This window comes from Hypomesus transpacificus, chromosome 7 (assembly GCF_021917145.1).
Source record: "Hypomesus transpacificus isolate Combined female chromosome 7, fHypTra1, whole genome shotgun sequence".
NCBI lineage: Eukaryota > Metazoa > Chordata > Actinopteri > Osmeriformes > Osmeridae > Hypomesus > Hypomesus transpacificus.
This window is the reverse complement of record NC_061066.1, coordinates 2,265,339-2,288,307: the sequence shown is the minus strand read 5'-3', so window position 1 is coordinate 2,288,307 and position 22,969 is coordinate 2,265,339. Positions and strand designations below refer to the sequence as shown.

The 22,969-nt window shown below is 46.2% G+C and overlaps 2 protein-coding genes and 1 long non-coding RNA gene across 5 annotated transcripts; 1 reads left to right on the top strand and 2 right to left on the bottom strand.

The window, feature by feature from the left end:
• Positions 1 to 3,558: 3,558 nt before the first annotated feature.
• Positions 3,559 to 4,287, bottom strand: phlda1 (pleckstrin homology-like domain, family A, member 1). Its single transcript, XM_047022831.1, has one exon. It carries the CDS (start codon positions 4,039 to 4,041, stop codon positions 3,583 to 3,585), a length of 459 nt encoding a protein of 152 aa, XP_046878787.1. The 5' UTR covers positions 4,042 to 4,287; the 3' UTR covers positions 3,559 to 3,582.
• Positions 4,288 to 4,816: 529 nt separating this feature from the next.
• On the bottom strand, positions 4,817 to 19,825 carry nap1l1 (nucleosome assembly protein 1-like 1). 3 transcript variants are annotated; one of them, XM_047022828.1, is made up of 16 exons: positions 19,722 to 19,825; positions 16,826 to 16,864; positions 15,089 to 15,177; positions 13,712 to 13,814; positions 11,954 to 12,095; positions 11,093 to 11,185; positions 10,668 to 10,796; positions 10,217 to 10,288; positions 9,955 to 10,094; positions 9,670 to 9,815; positions 9,550 to 9,569; positions 9,172 to 9,294; positions 8,719 to 8,751; positions 8,550 to 8,600; positions 7,929 to 7,961; positions 4,817 to 6,810 (listed from the first exon to the last, which is right to left on the bottom strand). In XM_047022828.1, exons 2-15 carry the CDS (start codon positions 16,840 to 16,842, stop codon positions 7,956 to 7,958), a joined length of 1,164 nt encoding a protein of 387 aa, XP_046878784.1. In that variant the 5' UTR covers positions 16,843 to 16,864; positions 19,722 to 19,825; the 3' UTR covers positions 4,817 to 6,810; positions 7,929 to 7,955. The 3 variants fall into 3 exon arrangements, with proteins under 3 accessions (XP_046878784.1, XP_046878782.1, XP_046878783.1); XM_047022826.1 differs by lacking the exon at positions 7,929 to 7,961; XM_047022827.1 differs by lacking the exon at positions 7,929 to 7,961 and having other exon boundaries at positions 11,105 to 11,185.
• A 1,170-nt stretch (positions 19,826 to 20,995) lies between these two features.
• LOC124469596 lies at positions 20,996 to 22,414 on the top strand. Its single transcript, XR_006956316.1, has 4 exons — positions 20,996 to 21,039; positions 21,140 to 21,276; positions 21,364 to 21,427; positions 22,322 to 22,414. It is a non-coding gene; the product is annotated as an uncharacterized LOC124469596 (long non-coding RNA).
• Positions 22,415 to 22,969: the final 555 nt, after the last annotated feature.

The following is a 22,969-nucleotide window of genomic DNA, read 5'->3' as shown; positions in this document are numbered from 1 at the left end:
ACCACCCTGGCAAGGCCAGTAGCTTTAACAGACAACCTGACAAACACAGGGCCTTTTTTTAGAGAGTTCAGACCAGGGGTTCAGATGGCATAGTTGTTCAAGGCTGTTGTACATCCCACACACTGAAACACCACAGGTAAAAGACAGCACTGTCCCTTTATTTGGCTTTCTTTCTCTCACTTTGTCCCTTTCTCTCTCATTGTCTCTCTGTCTCTCTCATTGTCTCTCTCTGCATCGCCCTGCCCTCTCCTTGCCTCCCCCCTCTCCCAACAGCTTGCATGTGGGTTATGACATGATGATGTTGTATTAAGGCTAGACAACCGTGTAATAAACGCAGAGTAACCACTTCATGTTCTGTTTATTCATCCCCCGTGTCTTCCTTGTTGCACACCTGTCAGAAAGGTTTGTTTTACTTTCACGCAGCACAGCGATTTCTCTCCTTCATCCCATCTGTATCCAACTCTACAGGAACAGAAGACGGATAAGAAAGAAAGCCCTTGAGCGTTATCTTCCCCTCAGGCTGGGAGAATGCAGCTGATGTTCAGTAGCTGGCCCTATTGTACACCTACGCAGTGTTTCAAAGAGAAAAACAACGTGTGAGAGCGAGCAGGTTTCCATTCACCAGACGGTCGGGTTGCTTCGCCATGTCAGCGGGCCATAGGTCATTTTGGGAAGAGCTGACTGTGGGAATGTCATGACAACTTGTCTTCACGTCCCATCGTGCTGTCCTTAAAGTAGTCCTGCCTCTGCTCTGTTCCCATAAACATGCACAACAGTACAAGTACAATCCGAGCCAAACATTAGACAGCCATTGACCTGTTATGAGTCTATTGTATGTGAACAAATCAGTTGCGGTCCAATGCGACCACATACAAACTCCCTGCAGTGTCGTTGGTTTTAATGTACTGTTAACACAACTGTGGTGTGTGACACATGAGCACACAGCTGTAGCCCCTCCACAATAAAGCCTTATCTCAGAGCCCGGTCATGTGAATGCCATTCCAGCCTTAGGAAGTCAATGAATTTGCAGAAGGGGGAGGGGAGAGGAGGGGGGGAGGGGAGAGGAGGGGGGTCGAGGTGACGAGAGTATTGAAGATTGAGTGAGACAAAATGTGTAATGGTCTCTCATCTGACCCAGGAAGAGGGAAAGAGAGAGAGAGAAATACAGTGAGGAGGACAGATGGAGATAGACAGAAAAAGAGAGACAGAGAGGGAAGGAGAAATATGGAGATCGAGGAGTGCATTGCAAAATCCTAGTTCTTCTCACTGATTGGTTGGTCCAGAGCCAGGGCCAATAGGGTCCAAGAGGCCCATCGGCACATACTAGTCTGTCAACATGACTTCATCAATGGTGAGCTCCAGGTGTCAACTCCCTGGGGATGTAGCCGAACAGGCTAACACAGTTTGGGACAACTGGAAGAGGTCAAAGCAGGGGAGGCGGTGGTGGGGGGGGGGGGCTGTCAGCCCCCACCAGACCTCTGGCCTGGCACCAAACAGGTCTGAGGGGACAGATAAGTAAGAGATGTTGTTCGAAAATGGCCTCTCTTTTTGACAGGGCACACTGACAGGGCCTGGGGTGTGGATGTGTGGAGAATGACCCCCCCTCCCCCCCCCCCCCGGACATTTAACTTCATTGAGAAGAAACGGATACACGCGTGTGTTAGCATCTGTCAGGTGGACAGGCGTCCCAGGGACTGACAGCAGAGATGTTATTTTCGGCTTTTAGACTACTACTTTTCTACTTTTAGACCAGGAAACAGGGTGAGAAGTTCACAGGTTGTAATCGTGAGAGGGGTGAGACAGACAGCTTGCTACACAGGACCTGTACACACCCCTGCTAGTTTGATTGATTCCTAAAATGGTTGAATCAGGTTAATCTGCCCACAGGCTGTCAGATCCTGGGGTCCACAAATGAAAGAATTCACAAGCAGCGGTGTTCACTTTGAAATGGAATGTATATTTCAGAGGTATGAAAATAGCTCTCACACACACATGAAGATAAAACCCAGACTGAATACAGCAAAACTGTGTTTTAAAAGGCGCACAGCTACTACTTTGTATGCCATGACATCACACGTTCAGAGAATAGATACCTTGAGATGTTTTTGAACAGTCGTCAACAAAACCAAAAAAACACATCCATAGAAAAATGTAAGGAGTGAACACATTCTATTCATCATCTATGATTTAGTTTACTGTGGTTAATGTGACAATAATACCATGTAACTCACATCAAGAGAAAACGGGAAAAAGGAAGATCATTCTTCATCGCTGGACAAACTGCGGAAGATGATTTTACATCAGAACATATCAAAGGAAAATAAACGTCTACGAAATTCGTCTTTGGTTCAATCAAAGAATGTGAACATGTGCATCATGGCAAGTCTCTCTTTTTTGTACAGCAGTACATGTTACTCACTATAACATCATTGATAGAACTCAAAAGACAATACAATAGGCCTCTCCTAAAAATGTAACAAAAGCTACCATCCACCAAGATGACAAAATACTGATGCTTATACTGAAATTGAGACACATCTCCTAGTGTGAACATTCCCTAATTTCAACTCCAGTAACAACCATACTGAACATTCATCAACAGACATTATTCAGATAAAAAAATATATACATCTAATAAATAAGACGAGTAGACACAACATAGCACATTGGAATACCGTTGGTTTCTCCCATGCTATAGGCCTCTTTTGTCTTTTCAATAAGTCTCTAATGGCAATAAGACTTTGAATGACGGATGCTGGTCTTTGGAACCCAATATTGAATGAGGGGCTTCCTGGGAAGTGGCGCTCCTTCGCGAAGCGGGGGAGACGCAGCTGGCTCCGGGGTCTAGATTGATCTTTCAGCTGAATGTCCAATTGACCTGCGGATACAATACATTTGGGTCAGCGCAGTAAGACACCTTACACAAATGATTGTGCTAACAAAAGACTCAATTGACACACAATTAGCAATTAGCGTAGGATCATCTTTAAAGAGTAATGAGTTAGGCGAAGAGGTGTGAAGTCAGTAGCCAGTTCCTAACCCAAGTCTACATGCTTCTGCATTATCACCTGATACCAGACTAAAGAGAATAGGCTTTAACGTTTTCAGGAAAATCGGGGAACTGCCCCATAGCCAATTTTCTTGTGTTCTTTTGAATTTAGGGGTAACTATGTTATTAAGTAGCCTAAGGTCAGTGGACTAAAATAGGCTCCAGCCGCACAACATTTGGTGCTTTGAACACCCTGTGCGTAAAACGTTGTCATTTAGCCTGCTGCCTACTAGGTGTCGTCAAATTTATTGTGAAATGTGAGCATACTATGATCTAGAACAATGAAACCAATACACGGTTCATAAATGCATCAAAGCCTATCCCTGCAGTCATCCTTGCGCGTAAAATCCATGTTGGGCTACGGGGTAAGGTGATCTTGTATCCTGAGCCTTATCAAATATCAAACGAGGCCGAAGAATGTGTATCCAAGCAATTTTCGCGCGGTGGATTTCCACCTCTAAAGGGGCCATGTAATTAAGCCACCAAGACATCTCATATGTCTTACCTCAAATGTCGAATGTCCAAGGCGCAGGTCACGCAACGTTTGGCGAGCTCCGAACCATTTTTTGTCCCGGTAGCTGAACTACAAGCAGCTGCTGTTTCTGTCTCGTCGACTTCACGGCCAGTATCGCCTGCCTGTTCTTGTATTGCACCATTTGCAAAGTTATCTCGGCATTCCAGCCTTCGTCCTGTGGACACCTGAAATCTATCTCCTTGCCCTCCATCATGACAACTGTGAAGTAGATATATTTTCCTTTCCTTTCGACGCAGTCCACTGTTTTCATGTTGGCAAAGTGCAGCTCCTTGATTTTGCCGGTATCTCCGCCGCCGTGGTGCTGATGATGCGGATGGTCGTGCTGCTTCGGCGGGAGAAGCAGAACCCCATCCTCTGTTAGGACGCAATGCTTTTTCTTCCACAGCTGCAGCAAGCCATCGCTCCGCTTCTCCAGAAGACCCTCTTTCAGTATCTTTCCGCCGTTCTCCAACATCATGACTAAACGCTCAAATTCTTCGTAGGAATAGCAAACGTTTCTTCGTCCTCTCTGCCGGAGAGTTCGAAGGCATCGAATTATGAAGTGGTCACTGCATTAAGTGGGGGTTGAGACTGTAACCTAATGCCTATTCTGCACAATGTTCCGTGGTAGCCTAGCCTTTATCCGTCGGCAGCCGATCGCTAGAGTGGCTGATATTCTCGTTGTGACTGAGGCTCTCTCTCGCATGTGGACCGCCCACCAAGTGAATTTCAGCGGAAAGAGAACTCGTAGGCAGAGACTGCCCCTCCTGCAGTGTGCAATGGCCTATCAATGTCACAGTGGCCAATCTCCAAAGGTGTCCCAGACCAATTTAAACTCCGACTACAAAATACAGAAAATGTTCAGCACTAGAATACCAAAGTGAGGCAGGGGTTTATTGAAATGTAATCCTCTTATAAAGATCAACTATGGACATGGTGTGGGCACCAATTTAGGTTTCCTCAAATCCTATCTGCGGCTTTGGAAGTAGGCCTTTTTGGATGGCTAGTGACTTTTATTGAACTTAATTCGATTGTAGGCCTATACCCAGCTGAAATGCTAGTGTTGCAGGCCATTTGTCAGATGACAAGTCCACACCATTACTGCATGATTAACCTGAGTTAGCGTTTGACCTGTGAGTGTCAACACCCTAATGGCCAATACACAGCATACCCCCATGAATCAGAAAGCTTCATTAAAACATTGAAGTTTAACATGTGAGAAACCGAACTTAACACAAATAAAAACACAACGGCACGTTTAACCAATTTATTCATGAATATACATACACGTACAATTATTGAGTACATTAGTATTTTGTAGCATAGCATTTCGCTTTGACAACAGCTGCTCAAAAGGATCCCAACAGAATCCAGTCAGGTCCCCACAGCAACAATCACTGATCTCTCCCGTCTGTCCCCACCACTGTGTTCCTCTGAAACTCCACTACAGAAGGCAGCAAAACGAGGGATGGGGGCTTCCACCTGGACATACATCTACAAACACAACTGGCTGCACTTGGCTTAACTTTGGAAACACATTGGGTCCAATTACTAAATTGTCCATCCCCCTTAACTATGTATTGCTCTATCATGCTTCCATGTGGCCTACTGGGTAAGGGGACAGGCTACAGATTTGGGGGGGGGGGGGGGGGGGGGGGGGGGGGGGGGGGGGGATGTGGAGGCTGAAGGTGCCAACAGAAGACCTCAGTCTTCCCTCTACCAGGAAGCCTTCCTCCCTTCTTCCCTTCACAGTGATAATCAGGAGCATGAACTCACAGACCGTCTGAGACAGTCATGTCACACACGGCTTCTTCAGGACCCCAGAGAGCCAGTCAAAACCTCCCAGAGCACAAAACACACTTGATTTGGTTGACTAAATTGGGTTTGCCCTACATCTTAAATACACCTCATCCAGGACTTACTCTGCCCAGAGCTAACACTAGCCCAATGTGATTCCCAAGTTAAGGGTGATGCACTTCAGACTCCTGTGATTAAGTGAGGCTATATGTTTGGTATATCACAAGAGCAAATCACATAAGTGCTGCTCACTTCAGAATGTTCTAGAAGGAATATTCAGCCCAGCTCACAGAGGACACCACTGGTACATGACAAAGTAGTACAAAGTGCTATAGAAAAGACAACAGTCAAGCAACCGTGGGCTTACGAGCCACATGTAGGTGTGTGGGCGCCACCTGATGGCGACTGGGGGAACTGCCAGTCCACTTTAAGGATCTGTCGCTAAGGGGAAGTGTGACTGGGCTACATCAAGCCATGTGCTCTTAATAAAAATAAAAAAAAAATCCCTTCAAAAGCGCTGTAAATCTAAAACCTAACATTAGGGAAGTTAAAAGAAAATACAATACAAATTAGATAAATTGCAGACTTCATTTTCTATAACATAGCAGCACCAATACATGCCCCTGTTCATTTAACAATTAAGTCCATTAAGTCAAAGAAATGTAGCGCACTACCAGTGCTTAAGCAGTCTGCCTACACAGGAATGTTCAGATTGTACGAGGTTAACTAGTGGCCTGGGCAGGCCCTGCAAGCCGCCCTGCAAGCCACCCTGCCTGATCAAGTGGAGGGCCAGCTGAGCACCCACATGACTCAGCTACATGATGACATCACTTCTCTTCCTTCACGACTACATAAGGAACACAGCATTGTCATGACTGTGCCAAGAGCCCTGCTATACTTCAACTAACAGGTTTCCTCTGAAAACCCAGTGGCCTAAACACATGGTGGCAAACAAAGGTCAAGAGGGAGAAGTGGGGGAGGGGGGGGGAATTCAAATGAAAAGGAAACGGGTTGGCATTTTGATGACGTCTGGATACAGTCTCACCACAGCTGTTGTCTAAGAGCAATACAACAAAAGACTTCACAAGAACCCAAACTAGATTAGCAGTGAGACACATGTTCATGCTGTTCAAGGGAAGGTTTTTTTTCTTTTTTTTCCTGCATTCTAACTATCGGTACAGAAGAGGGAAAAAAACAGGTCTAGTAAAATACTATGCATATTGAGCCCCAGCTCCCATTATTTAATCATGAGTTGTTTTTGTAGGTTTTTTCCCGTAACAAAAATCTTGAAACCCTTTTCTTATTATTTCTACCAAGAAAAATACAAAACATTATAAGGCGGTAAGTATCTATGTTTTATTTGAGAAGCTGTTACAGTGCAGTTGATCCTCAAGGCCTCCAGAGATGGACTTCACTGCTGCTTGCACTCTGCTGGAGGGTTTGCGTCCTTCTGCACAGAACCACAAGGAGACAGGACAATGTTGGACTGCACCTCAGTTACATTCAACACTGACCACAACACCATCAATGGTTTTTTGTACAATTGAAGCAATAGGTTTCATTAATACCGATGTAGGTGTTTAACTTCCCCCCAGAAAACCCAACTATAAAAAGTCCATTGCCAGAATTGTTCTCCAACTAAGAGTGACAGTAGTGATGGAGGGTTCTAGTCAAATGGTACACAGAGCACACCTAGGAGCAGTCATAACAGCTGCATGTCTCCTTCAGAAGGACAGGACGACAGGCTGTCTGAAGGGAATGCAGGCCTTATGAGAAGCTCTGACCAGTGGGCCCAGGAGGCCAGCTGGCCACATGACCTGGGACCTCAAAGCCCTTCGGCCTCGTGACCCGGGACCTCAAAGCCCTTCGGCCTCGTGACCCGGGACCTCAAAGCCCTTCTGGCCTCGTGACCCTGGACCTCAAAGCCCTTCTGGCCTCGTGACCCGGGACCTCAAAGCCCTTCTGGCCTCGTGACCCGGGACCTCAAAGCCCTTCTGTGACAAGGGACTTGACTGGTCTGCAGGTCACAATGCCGTCAGGAGAGGAGGCCCATCTGAACGCCAGCGAGGTGTCCTCCTAGACCCACAGGTCGAACGACTGAAAGCAAATCCATGGTCGCCATGACGCCGGCTACACCCTCCCCTGATGTGTCACAACCAAGAGGGGGAGGAGTGCTGACGGATGGAGCGGTGACTCACAGTGACATAAGAACATCCAAACGGCACAAAACTTGATGGCATACACCCAACATTCTTTTCCCAGACAAGAACCAAACTAATAAATAAATATTTGGGTGTCGGAAAGAGACTTTTAGCAAGACGGGACGAATTTGGTCTGGTTGGAAAATGGGGGGGAAGGGGGTTGGACTAACTTCAACATACAGAAATACAGACGCTTAAAGCAGGGCTCTAGGGTTAAAGGAAACTGTACAAAACAACAACACCAACCCACTATGTTAGTTGTAAGTGCATGAGGGATGAAGAGATGGGAGGGTGAATAGAGATGGATGTAAAGGAGGGGGGAGGGGGGGCGGGTGCAGTAAGCTGACAATTCACAAGCTGTACCTACCAGGATGGGGTTATTTCTACAGATCACTTAAACCTAGTGAGGAGAAACGTATAGAGAGGAGCTGACAGGGTGCCCAGTGATCGCAAATAAGAACATGAATGACTCTTTCAAAAGCTAAGTAGCAGGAATACAGAATTTGAGGCTTGTCAACAGGCTGGCAGACGCAAGAGTACAGCACCCATTTCACCCAAAAGGAAAAGTTTGATAAATAAACAAAACCAAAACCTGCACCACAAATGCTCTGGAAAAATTAGTATTTAGTTGCCGATTTACATGCAGTTTCAAGAAAGCAAGATTGAGAGCCAGCATGCTTCCCTGGCTACCACAGGAAGAGTAGAGGACCATTTAGTCTCCCCCTACACCAAGGATCTATTCCTATGACTGAATGTGGAGGCCCTGTAGCCCGTCAGAGGAGCTGAAGCTATCATTGGACCTGTGATCGCCTGAGAGAAGCCAGGAGGGCAGCCACAACAAAAACAACATGTGGAAAAGCTGGTGTGTGATGGGATGCATTTGGACAGTATGTATTCTGTATGTTGAAATCTTCTAGCTGTGGTCGCACTAGGAGTCAGTCGTGACCGAGCGGCCTTGTCTTAGCGAGACCAGTCAGTTGTTACCCACCTTGGGATCATAGTCTGGGTCGTTCTCTTCATCCGCCTCCTCCTCCCCCTCCTGCAGACAGACAGGCAGACAGACAGACAGGACGTTAGCAGTGTTAACACCCCAGAATGTTTGAGGATGTCCTGTAGGAGCTGCAGCACCAGTGTGGCAGAGACCCTGGGTTACGTACCTCATCATCAGCCTCCTCTCCTTCCTCATCATACTGGAATATACAGAACACCAGGGTTAGAGACATGTCGAGGTACAGACAAGCTACACACACAGAGCTGCTATATTCACAGTTGCTAGCTCCCTCTGGCACAAGCTGCTGTACGCTATGGAGGATTATAGAGGCCAAAACTCTAAAATTAAATGGTTAAATACTTTCATAAATAAACAATATAATTGAATGCCTAATTGACATACAAACTGTATACATTTCGAACAAATGAAAACGTAAATGTATAAATAAATATCACAAGTACACGTAACATTTATACATTTTGGGTCTAATTTTATTATATAATTTTAATGTATTCAAGTATTTAGCCATTCAATTATTTAATAATTTGGTTAGTTTTGGTCCCTATAACCCTCGATTGTATGCTGGGGCACACACACACACACGTCACAAACTACCCACATCGTCATCGTCATCCTCGATGGCCTCTCCCGTGAAGTAGAGCACAGCCCGGGGGACGATGCGCTCGCGGATGAAGTGTCCGATCTCAAAGTCTGCAGCCAGCACTGCCTCAGAGTCCTCATCCTGGAGCAGACACACATAGTGAGACCACGCCGCATCACTGCACAACCTAAACCCTGTGTTGATCTACAGGCAAGGGCTCTGCCACTGAGCTCCACCCGTCACCCGATCAGGTAGTATTACCTAGTGACTGGGTATAGCTCAGTGGGAGACTGTTTTACTGCTGATCAACAGGCTGCAATTTTGTCCTCTATGCTGGCTGGGATCAAGTCATCTGGTAAATAAAAGATGTATTGTCAAACAAGGGGCTCTACTTACCAGTTCTCCACTTTCTGGAACTGTGGATTGAAAAAGATTTCAATGATCAATACGACAGGTTGAAAAGCAGTGTTATTTTGAGCACGCAAAATGCATCCAACAGATGTTCAGAGTTCTTACCCTCTGGCGGAGTGAAGAAGTTGAAGAAGGAGTCGTTGGGGACGGTCTTGGTGACCGTCCTGACCGTGCCACGCCCCTTGTGTTTCTGCTTCTTCTTGATGGTCTTGAACGTGACGTTCTTGCCCTTCGTCCAGTCAATCGTACAACTGTGGGACAGAGGAGGATTAAAGGTAAGGTTCAGACTGGTAACCGATTGGCTCTGAGGCTCAGGGTATGGGGTTATAAGACAGGTGATTGGTCCCCAAGTTCAGGGTGTGAGGAACTAAGGCGCTGATTGGTCCGTACCCTGTGCAGCCCATGATCTCTGGCCCGTCAAAGGAGAAGGGGTCGCTCTCATCTGGCTCTGACCTCATCTTGTAGGTTTTGGTCAAAATTGTGTTTGTGAAGAACTCGTTGGCCTCAAAGTAGAATTCTAATGAGAAGCTCTGGAGACAGGAGAGTGCAACGAGGAGAGACGAGTTTGAGCATGAATAATATGCCAATGACAAAAAAGGTATAAAATACTGTCAACAAATACTTTTCAATCACAGCATGATCTGGAACTCACCATTGGCTGGCCTGGATCTGAGAATTTGACTTTGATGTCTTGTAAATGTTTGAGGATGGGCTCATCATGCTCCTAGAAACAATGTTAGACATTAAGTCTTCGACTTCCCCCCCAACAATATAAGCTGTTTTTGACACACTGTCCCATCACAAGAATTACGCAAGATTGTAGTCGATTGTTATTGTTGCAGTCTAGTTACAACACACCGTTCCTTGGCACTAAACACCGAAAAACTGAACTGTGATGATCCCTTGATCTACTGTACTCATTATATGCAGAATTTGTCCCTTGGTTTGGAGATGACGTGAAAGTGAACATGCATTTCCTGATGTAGCCACTAGGTGGCAGCATGGCCCCAGCCCCCCAGTGTGAGCAGTAATTATGGCCCTGTTGTGACCTAGTTTCCTCCCCGAGCCGGCATGTGGCTCCCCGCTCAGCGAGCCCTGCCTACCTGCAGCATGTCGCTCAGCAGGTCCACGTTCTTGAAAACCGTTAGCCAGAACTCTGGGATGCCTTTGGGGTCTTCCTTCTCCTCGTCCTTCTTCTCCTCCTCCACCTTGGCCTTCTCCTTCATCTCCTCCTAGGAAAGAGATGGAAGACAGGGAGGGTGGAGGCATCCTCGTCAAAAAGGGCAGGACACTGGGCCTCATTTCCCAAAATACACTTCTCTCTTTTTTTTACAGATCTACCAAGAAACATGCATTAAATGGGAAGATACATTTGTGCTCAACACTGAAAATCAAATTCAACATGCATTTGCAATGACATCAATCAGATGGGCTGAGAGGCGTGCCCCCCGGGTCCTGCTGGGTGTGTGTGTGTGTGTGTGTGTGGGTGGGTGCTGGGGTGACATAGGAGGCATAGAGTCACCTGTACCTTCTTACTTACTGTCAGCTCTTCCTCCTCATCAGCCTTCCACTCACACTCCTCGTCTGTGGGCTCGTAGCTGGCCTTCACTATGTCGCTCCTCTGCAGAGGACACAGGGGAGGGAGAGACAGAGCCACAGCCCAGTCACACAGGGCACATGGTGCTGTTTCCTTAAAGAGGGTACACCAGTACAAGCACAAGACCTGATGGCTATAACATACAGCTGAACTAGGCAGAGACTTAAGTGGTTGCTTGGGTGACAGCGTTGTGTGCTTGGGCTGTGTGTTTAACTTGATGTCTGAGGGGAACAGAACAGGAAGCCAGAACTTGAACCCCCCCCCCACACCAAGGCACTGATGCCAAGAGCTCGAGGGTTAAGGGGAAGGAATACACAGCCCATTCAATCCCACCACACCCTCGTCCGACACACCAAGTTATCTGTGTAAACCAAGATAAGTGCAATAGGGACTGGTCTGCCAAGCCAGCGCTTTGTGTCCACTAGCCAGCAGTCTGGCAGCACTGTGTGTTGGTCTGACCACCCTCTCCCCCACCATACTTCTCCATTATAACCAGGTCCCTAGAACAGCTCTTTTATTTGGGTTAAATCTTGAACAAGCCTCAAAGGGTGTGTGTGTGTGTGTGTGTGTGTGTGTGTGTGTGTGTGTGTGTGTGTGGAGGGGAGCTAAAGGCTGTCAGCCTTGGATAAGAAGCAGCCAACAGAGGAACAAGGCAGTCACACAGGCTGCTCACCACAAAGCAGCACTGCATCCCCTACCCAAGACAACCACGGTCAGACAGGGCTGCCATTCTACAGGACGACCCAGGGATCACACAGGCACGAGGCCCGCACAGGGAGGGGGGCATCTTACCTTGTCAAAGAGAGGCTGGTACAGGGCTGCGTATTTCCTCTCCAGCTCGTGGACCTCCTCGTAGAACTTGGCCTCAATGTGGGCACATTTGACCTGGAGGTTCTTCAGGGCGTTGACGCGCCTCTTTACGACCTTCGGTAAGCTGGAGTGGACACGGAGAGGACAGGGTTACCAGGGTAACCAGGACATTCACTGGCACAGCCCACCAAGGGTTGGCTAACAAAGGTCCTTCAGAGGAAAAGGATCTTGTGAGCATGCAGTCCCATGTGGGCCAGTCATGGCTATGTAAAAACTCAACTTGATTGAGAGCAACAATAAACATGGGTAGTTCAGAGGAGGCTTCACCTCAAGGCCAAAACTAACAAGAATGAGTTGCAGCCTTCGTCTATTGGTAGATTACATGAAGCTATGGTCCTATGGCATAAGATGTACATTCCTAATGCATGTGACTTGATTGCAACCAGTTATGTACAGTACAGTTCCTCTTTTAGTAGGTAATGGTAATGTCATTTGGATGCCATTGATAAGTCTCAGACACATCTATACATCCAAACTTAGTCAGTCTTCCTGAGGCAATTCTCAAGTCATGTGAATACACAAGCATTCAAATGTAAACACTTACACATTAAAAAGTTGAAAAATACAATTCTTAGACAGACAAGATTAAGAACTCTGATCAAGTATAAGCTTCCCATGGTGACTTGAGTTTTACTAAAAGGGGGGTGGGTAACTGGATTCAAGAGAAAGACAGTTCTGGAGCATGATCTCTGTCCTCAGCACTACAGAACGAGACGTAGGCGAAGGCCCTTAGGCATTGCATCCTGGGTAGGGCTGACTGGAGATGAAGAGCAGAACTGAATTATTAAATAATGGGTTATTCCTGCCTCACTGTGGTTGATTGATCAGTCAACTGGCCTCCCTCCAGTAACAGTCAGACACCAAGGGCAACCAACACGTCTGTATTGCTCAGGGGTGGAGCATTTGACTGCAGATCAAGATCTAGGTTGAAGGGGCTTTAGAGGAAATGTCTGCTAAATGAACTCATGGTATCCTTGTAGTATACACAGTATAGTGTTTGTAGTTTTTATTTTATTTTATAAATGTGGTTCCTGCTCTAAACCTCTTCTACTGTGACAACTACCTCATGCCTTTTTTTAAACCAGCATTAGAACCGAGGCCATGAAGATTAATTTCTGAGGCTGAAAACGTCCCAGCCCTCGAGTTCCAGTGGTAAACTGTTGGACAGTTAATTTGCCGAAGGCTTCTCTGCCTCAGCGACACCCCCAGTGTCTCTTCCTCCTCTGGGCTTCGATAACTCAAGGTGGCCCTGCCGGCACCCACCCACCAACGCAGCCATGCAGGGGGGACGAGTCAACAACAGCTTTTATGGAGATCTGCCTTGTTTAATGGCTGGGTGCAGAAATGATGTTCTTATTGGAAGGAGACTTTAGAGGTTTAATCATGGGGTGTCCCTGGTCCTTCAGTTAATGCTTTGGTGATGGAGAAGGGTCCATGATCTCATTTCAATTCTCATCCCCATTTTAGACATGTTGGATGCAAAAATCTCTCAAGCACTAAATCAAAAGCAGCCTTTTGATAGAAACACTGCTTATTGTGTTCCATCCCTGCAGTTTCAGGTTAAATTGACTGGCCTGACCCAGAAAAATCTATACACTTTTCTTTAATGAACATGAAACATTAGGCTACAGGAAGTGGTAGTGAAGGGGGGCAGGAACAGGAAGCAGACTGCGGCCTCACCTCTCCATGTATCCTGACGGCGAGCCAACCAGGCCGTCAAGCCTCTCCTGCAACGCAGCCAGGATCTGTGGGTTCTGCATCATCTGCACCGTGAGCTGGCGAGCTGAGGACACAAAACACCCATTTAAGATCCAAAACACCCCCAATCAAGATCCAAAACACCCCCAATCAAGATCCCAAACACCCCCAATCAAGATCCAAAACACCCCCTATTAAGATCGAAAACACCCCCAATTAAGATCCAAAACACAATTTTAAGAAAAACAAACATTCATTCAGAATACAAGACAACCATTTGATCCCTAAATTTAGAACACAAGACATCCATTTTGGGGGAGAAAAGAATGGATAAGACGGCTCTACAGAAAGCAGAGGGACAACACCACAGTTTTAACATGTTTACTGAGGTGAAAGGCAATCAAATAGGTGGCAGACAAAACAATCACTGGAGTCCTTCATGTTGCCAGCACCTGTCATGCTCACACATAGCAGAAAAACTCACAGGACAGGAAGTCCCTTTCAGGTCTTCATTCCTATATTCATACAGCATCCACAGCATAAGACCAAGTGGTCAGACCCTTCATTTAAAATAAAAGGGGGCTCTACAAATCCATTCAGTTTCAACTGGAACCAACACCCCACACGTGGTAGAGTTTTCCTTTCTGCCCAACAGGCAAATGTGATTCACCCTGCCGCCTGATTGACAGTCACATCTCACAGCGAGAGAGAACAAACGTCCGCACAATGACTGGGGCGGAGGGAGAGAGAGGGTGAGGTAGAGCAATGGAGAGAGAGAGATAGAAAGAGATAGTGAGACAGACAAAGAGAGGGAGAGCACTGGGGAAAGGGAGAGAGGGGAGCATTGCTGCATAATTTACATAGGGAGCCAGCAGACATGCCCTGCCTTCATACACCAGTCAGCTGAAGTGTTTATTCCTGCCTGGCCTTGCCACTCGTGACTGACCAGCAGCTCAGTGCGTCTGACAGGGGGACATGAACACACCAACAGGGTGACCTTTAACCTTTAATGGCTCCTAAACTTGGGGATGCACAGCAGAAACACTGGTGAGCAGAGCAAGGCCTGGACGACAGCTGCCGTTCCTTCGAGTGCGTCACTGTGACAAGACTCGTTGTGGGATACGATAAGCTTGTTTAAAGCCTTGTCTAAGTGTCGTACAGGCTTTAAATAACAAATGTCACCATCTAACAGAGTAGGAAAAGGAGTCGTTAGAAAATCCCAGAATGAAGAAAAATGCATCGCTTCAATCCCAAACCACCCATACAGATCTTGGGTGGTCCACTGGACACTTCTGGTCGTGTCAGGTTATCGCTAACCAGGCAGAACCTGGGGGGTGGCCGCGCCCCTGGCGACCTCACCTTTGCTGTTGACGTCTTCTCCGGTCTCCTCCTCCTCCACTTCCTCCACATCCTCCATGTCTGCCGGGTCCAGCTCAGCTTGGTCTTTACTGCAGAGACAGAAGAGGGAGGCTCACACTAATCAAAGGCCCCGTCCTGGTGGCCTTTTCAAGAGGGAGGATTCACTGTGCAGAACTGACAACCATTTCAACTTCTGCGTGCCCTCCCTCTCTGAATAACAATGGGCAGTAAAGCCTTAGCTTTGGGGGGAGGGGGGACCTTCGTTTTCAGATCCTGGAGTGACGAGGCGACCTCCACGAGCTGCCAACTCGTCATGCAGGGACGGCCTATGAGTTCCACCCTTCATCTTCCTGTCAGTCTGGGAACGTGTGGGAGATCAATGGACTAACAGTGGAGGGTGTCGCGGTGACAGACTGTGGGGCCGAGGGGCTGGGTCCTTGTGTGTGACAATACAGGCATCCTGGACCAACGTCAAGGCCCCACTATTAAACTAACAGGAGGTGTCAGCCAGCAGATGACAAGCCCACAGGGGATCTGTGTGTGTGTGTGTGTGTGTGTGTGTGAGAGACGGAGCACGGGCAATAAGGCAAGAGATCATGCAGCTGTGGACGATTGAGTCTGCTTCTGTGTGTGTGTGTGGTTGTGTTAAAAGGTGAGCCTCTTTACCAGTGTGTGGTTAAGAGCCAGAGTGGGAGGGAGGGAGGGAGGGGGAGTCAGACGGAGCAGGAGAAACCTGACCCCAGGCATGGCATCCCAAGCAGCCAGGGCTAAGTAAACAGTTAGTGTGATGGCAGCTTGGTGGGAGGAAGGGCCAGACCAGGCAGATGGGAGAGCTAGCTGTCCTCCTCACATACACAGCCTGCTACTCTGGTGTCAAGATTCATCTCACTGCTAACTTGAACCCGAGTCTTGTCCTGTTCATGGGCATTAACCAAAGTCTAATGAGAGGTGGGTATTAACCCCACCTTGCTGATGGTATTCTGAAATGTCACTGGAAGAAAATCTTAAATTCTGAGTGGAGCTTGTTTAATTCTGCGAGAGACCAGACTGAAAACAGAGGTGACGAGTGTCTCCTTTGGCTCTACTACCAAAGCCTTCCTCTAGAGACTACCTCCACATCGCAGCTGCATAGTGTTGCCTGGAGGCTCCTGGGCAACTGGTGCAGACAGTGCCTTCCCCAAGGGGATTCGACTACATTCACTCTGCATGTAAAACACTACAAGTACACAAGCCATCTGGTCACACGTTATAGTTGTAGCCAGTGCAGACCACGCTGTTCCACGTACGAGCAATTGACAGGTCCTAGACCAGTGGTTCCCAACCCTGGTCCTCAGGGCTGCCCTGCATGTTTTAGATGTTTCCCTGCTCCAACACACCTGATTCAAATGAATGGGTCGTTATCCAGGTCTGCAGAAGCCTGCTTATGACCGTTCATTTGAATCAGGTGTGTTGGAACAGGGAAACATCTAAAACAAGCAGGACAGAGGCTGCCTTGAGGACCAGGGTTGAAAACCACTGTCTTTGACAGTGTGGCTGCAACAGGAGGGTCAGCAGTTATGATGAGCAAGCCTAACTACCAATAGAAAGCGTGGGTAGTGTCAGACGATTCTATAGGATGACAGGGTAGTGAGCCAAAGCCACAATAGTAAAAACACCAAACACTTCAGCAAAATGGGCACTTAAGCAACAAAGTTCTGTGTTGCACAGTAGCAAATAGAGTGCAGAAGATGCACTTACTTGTCAATGTCTGCCATCGTAGCCGAGTCTTGAGTGATACTGTGGAGAAAGGAGGGAGAACGTTTGAGGGCATGGTTAAACAAAGTGGTTTCATTCAAGGGAAACGGCAAGCAGAAGGAAAGTTTGGAAAAGGTTCACAGTTTCAATAGTTAACTTATGCCATTTCAAGATGCTAAATTGTCAGATGTGTCAGCCGATTTCATCACAGTAGCATAGAAGAAAGCTTTTCCAAAGCTCAGAGTATTAACTGAAGTGCAGTTTAAAATATGATTTTCATCACTCAGCTTATCAACATCAAAATGGCCTCTTGACTGTAATCCTACCCCTGACTGTTGAACGTACAGCGCAAGCAGGTTTGGCACCCTATCAAAACTAAAAATCAATCAAATACAGAGTTCACAGATGGCCATTTTAGCAGAAGATATTAAAACAAAGTTTTTCCTTATGAGCCATCTGTTCATTCATCTCTCAGATCTGCCACCATCTTCTCTAGCCTATTACAGTTACCACAAACGCGTACACACTGATGTGTGCTCGGAGCCCTGGGCTACAGCTTGGGCTGCTGGTGAGATGACGTGATGGGGTCACTACACCTGAGGCCCCCTCAGGACGACCCACAGCGGCCTGGGGAGTCTCTTACAGCACTGACCAAGACTCAGGTAGGGTTTGGGGCTGGTGGGGATAGGGGATAGGGGGTGGACAGGAGCTGGTGGTGTGAAGAGGCCTGTGGCTGGGGATGAAGGGGACTGATGACCACATGGTGAGTGTGACTGATGACCAGACTGGCTTCTCACAGGGCTGAACACAAGCAGTCATGAGGCATACGTCCCAGCCACAACTGTGTCCAATGCCTAAAAGCTTATGTGGTACATCTAGTTATTGAGTTTAATCTTTTAATGTTAAGTATTTACAAACAGGCCTTGTGTAGTCCAAGACAAGTGCCAACCTAGGCTAGCTATAGTCTGGTCCTCCGATGATAGACAGGTGAGGAAGCCCCACCATCATCTATCTGTTCCTCACATGTCTGCTCCTGCTCTCATCCATCATCCAGCTAGCTGGCCACTCCCATGCAGCTGCAATGCATTCACAATGTTGTGAACCTGTGTAGCTCACCTGTGATTTCATCAACGCTAGTAGAAAAGAAACACAGCCAAAATGAAACCAAATCGTTCCAGAAACACAAGGTGACAAATTGTCTGGGCCAGGTAATCCCAGCTGGAGGGATTTTTGACAAAACAGGCACTCAAAAGCCATGTAGCTTTTCTTATTTGGCCAACTACCACCCCTGAACTTCAATCTTCATCCAACCTGAGGGTAAGAGAGAGGACTTCCCCTGCCCAGCAAAGCAGAAGAAGGTGATATGTGCCAGAGCACATTGCATTAAAAAGGTTCAAAAATGAAAGCCTCATTATTTAAGTAAGGGAACACAAAAAAAGGGGCACCGGTCAAGCAATTTATAATAGTGTCAGGTCAAGAAACTGTTACCTGCCGAGTATGCTCTTTGCTATACCAAATTATTCATGCCAGAGCACAAGACTGTAAAAAGCCTTTCCCAGCACAACGATTCTGAAAAGAACCAACCTAAAAACAAACACCAGCAAGTCATGTAAAGCCGGGACAATATCCTAGTTTCAACTTGGCCAAGACCCCAGGACTAGACATCAGTAGTGCTATGTCCAGTTGTCATTCGTTAAGTTCCTGACATACCTGGAAACTCGCATGTCAAAGCATTTCCACACGAATGCTTTAATGAGCGTTTGAGCCTGACTACTCCATTCATACCCAACATAGCTTGCATATAGTCAAGGATTGTTCTGCAATGTATGCTTTGATCAACCACAAAAACTAAGTTTTATGAAACGAATACTGCAAATGTATGGTCCCACACTACACCAAAACACAAGCCCCAAATGTTTTGCAAGGAAAATAAATTGGCACGTGGAAATGCCTATTGATTGACTCATCTCAGAAACGCGCCCTTTACTAGTCGTCTGGGACCACGTGTTGAATGCACCGCTCATGCCAATGCAATGGTTGACAAAGGAATGGTAGATGGCTGGCTAGCAAGCTAGCTGCAAGTCAAGCATCCACGGCCTGGCGAACTCTTAAAGAACTGTCAGAATGTGTATCAGGCACGTACTTGGGCTGCCTGATCAGCAACCATGTGACATAAAACAATGTTCCGAGTGATGTTAACAAGCTAGCTGATGCTAGTGAGCCATTGGTGTTGTCCTCTCCATTACTCAACCCTAGTGTACATGCTTAATTCGTTTACCATCACTTGCTTTGAGTTGAGAGCTACGCACTTAGCCGCTGCGTTGACAGGTATATGACAGGTCATGCCTCAACTGTAAACAGGGAACAGTCTTTGGTAGAAATACATTTAGTCGGGAACGACACCAAATAAGCCACCTATAGCATGTATTCTTCTTTAGCTCGCACTGCGATCAGACACCCAAAAACTTGGGGCACCCACATCTCCCTCCCTCCACATGCCCCCCTCCCTGAAGGCTTATCGAGAAATAAGGTCAAGTCTAACTGAAAAGACGATAGCCAACAAAATCATAATGGTTAAACACTTCTGAAACCACGACCCAAATATACATTTATTTCAAGGAACTCTTTACAGCCGGGCTGAACATTAAGGATTTCATCGTGCATGGAACACATCATGGTGGAAGCCTTGTGTCTCAATGGCTGCTGCTGTCTGATTTGGCGAGCTAACACGTTAGCTAGCTGGTAAGCTACAGCTCCATTTTACATCACTGTCTACCTAAACAGTTCAACGGATGCAACATAAACACATCCATATCGAAAGCTGCCAAAGAGCGAAAATGGGAAACACTGTTGGTGTAGATAAAGTCTGCAGATAGAAATTTTCATGTCATTCGCTTACCTTTCGCTGGCGGCTTGACTAGGTTGTGCTGCGCAGTGAAGCGGTCCCAGAGAAAAAGACTCCGCTCTGATGGCGGTAAAAGGGAGAGAGATCCCGCCGCTTGCGCTCATATACATCCAGCGTCATCACGTAAACCGGGTTGTCACCGGGACAACGTTGTACCAATGGGAGGGGCAGGACTTTAGAAATGTTGGACAACGTGCCTCCTCATTATCCCTATGATGATGGTTTGTTCCAACAATATCAAACACTGTTACCGTTACACAGCAAAAACATGGGTCAATAGTGAACGTTTACATCTTAGACCAGATCAAACTGACGCTGTGCTGAGGATGTCTTCTAGTCTATAATTAATAAATATACATTATAGTTGCTCGGAGATCTATAGAATGTGTGCTGCATGATTAATGAAACCCTGTATCCCATTACTGTAATTACAGCTCATAACGACTTTTGTGTGATAACAGGCAGACCGTGAGAGATGTAAACAAACACGCTGGCTCATCTGCCCCTGACTTAGACTATTGCTGTGGGCAAAAATGGAAGGATGAAAGTATGAATCATTGCCCATATCGACCAGCAGACTTGACTCTTACCCTATTCCCCATGTATGCACCAGATACAGACTCCAGACTGAGCAATCGTTTTGGGCATGTGGCCAGGTTAGTGTGATACAAACCTTCAAGTGGAAATACGTTTCCCAAGCATGTGTGGGTGAGATGACATCACTTTCCGTTGTTAAATGCAATAAGCAGTAGGCCTATGCATAAATAAAAACAGATAAGATCATTTTTAACTAAGTTATCACGTATTGCTGCTTGATCCTAGAGCAGGTGTTTCTAAATAGTTGAGGTTAGTCTAAAAGTGAATCAAGCATTTTTATGCTTGTGTTTTGAAAATACAAAATGCAGCATTGTACTGAAACCTTTTTACATTACAAAGTTGTACTGAATTGCTGCCTGTTCTTGGTGAAGATGTTTCAACCCACAGAAAGCCACTTCACTATAACAATGTTATTTGAATGTTGAAAGGGCGGTATTGTCAAGTGCTGCTTCTTTCTGTCACAAAGACCACAGCTCATCACAGAGTATTAATAGAACTCACCTCGAGATCCAAATTTGTACTCAGATGTTTATTTTTAATGTTGATCCCACTTGGTGGCATGACTCATTAGAAACGCTTTGTTTAAAGCCCCTGGCAAGATACACACACACCCAACACATGACAAGTGATGATGCAAATCTTTGTCGATACGCTACTGCCAGCCACAATGAGGAAGGAGCTGTTAATATGCTGTGGCAAGCGGGAATCATTAAATGTATTACAGACAACTTGTCAATTATTTTTTTACGTTTAATGAGTGTAACAGTATTAATGTGTTTTGTAGTGTGATGAACTGCCTTTGTGTCTGTTCATAGAGACAAGGACAAGGGTTCTATTAGTGGGTATCTGTGTTCCTGCCTGTTATCCGGGAGTCTTTAAACAGGCTAACAGGAAATGAGGTACAAGCCTGCCATTTAAACAGCAGGACACAACAATGCCTCCAAATGTCAAGGTGAGTTTGTGTTTGAGGTTGGCTGAAGTTTCAGCCAGTAATCCCACTTCTTTGATGCATTTCATGCATTTGATATAATTTATCAAGGTTTTTTTCAACATTGCCTGAACTGATTTCCTCCCCTGGCCAACTGTGGACTATAAATACAAAGGTTAGTCAAGTGCCACATTTTGTATTCTCTCCTTCAAAGCTTTAATCATAATGTTTGTAGAGTAAATGACTAAATATATGTTTTCAACGCTGCAATGCGCGTCTTAACATCTCAGAGTGTGCAGATGAGATCCATGGAGCTTTATTGCTGCAGTGTTCTCAACAAAGGGCTTTGCAGATTAAATAAACAGGAGATGAAAGGGAAATCATGTGCATCCAGGAACCAATTGTTTTCCAGCAATTAGAAAACAAATTCAGATTCTGTCGACGGAGCGAATGTTGCTCTCGCACATATCAATGAGGCAAGTATTCCAAATGTTATTCTAAATGTCACTGCTGTCTAAGCTTAGCTTAGTATTTCAGCCAACTCATCCATACAAGCACTGTCCTGAGGTAGCATACATGGATATTAACACCAGCTATCAAGTTTGAAGTGTAAATAGTCTGTCTTTGTTCTCCACTGCAGCAGTGACCTGGATGCAAGGGTTGGGAAACGCACACCAGATAGTTGTCTCAGAAGCTCTCAACTTGAAAATTAAAGTTTCACCAAGGCTATGCATTATTAACAAGGGAGGCACACACGTCTCGAGACATAAGCCTGCAAGTTTTTTCTTTTGCAACCGATGATGTATTTGCTCGCATAACAGCCCCCACACCTGTATTACGGAAAAAACACCTGCGTAGTTGATCACGTGATTTGCATACTTCTTGTGTAAATGTGTCGGTTTACCTAAGTTCACTCATTCTGTAAGGTTTTGTTTCTTAACATTGATAGAAAGGCAGTATTCAGCGAAATAGGGTGACCCGTGACATAACCTGTGATCTTCGGTGAGCTTTTGGTGAACTCTTACTCATGCCCTGACAACGGTCATTGTTGGTCGCCTATATGCTATAGGAAACGGTGACCTGCAAAGAAATGAGTGAATGCCTGATTGACCTCCGCGCCTCACCTTGGAGAATGGGGAGCTCTGACAAGGTGGCCCACTTTGTGAAGGTGACAAGTTCTCTTTATTTTTGGGTAACAACTCCCCCTCTCACTGCCAAGGTTCTAGAATCACCTGAGGTATGCAGTGTTGCTTATGCTTAGGAAAAGGAAAGCGGAATACGTTCTTGAGCCTTGATTATTCCTGATTTAGAGGATGATGGTGATGGCAAGACTGATTAGAGGACATGAGATCGATAAGGATGTAATTAGTAGGCTCAAATACACTGTATATTTGAAGAAGAGATATCCCCACTTAATTACCCCCGAAATAATTCCTACATCAGTCTACATTTTCTTTATTGCATATAGTTAATACAAATATTAGCTCACATAGGACAGGATTAGGATAATATATGTAAAAATGAAGATGTAAGATCATACTGGATTGAGGTTAGACACAGTTGAAAAGTGCTGGACCAAGAATTCCAATGTACCTGTACAAAAATTGAACTTGAAGGCCCTTTTTCTCCCCATACCCTAAGGAATGTTAGCTCTAATCAGAGGGGACATATGGTGAGCTCCCCCCCCCCCCCTCACATATACCACCAGGAGGGACGT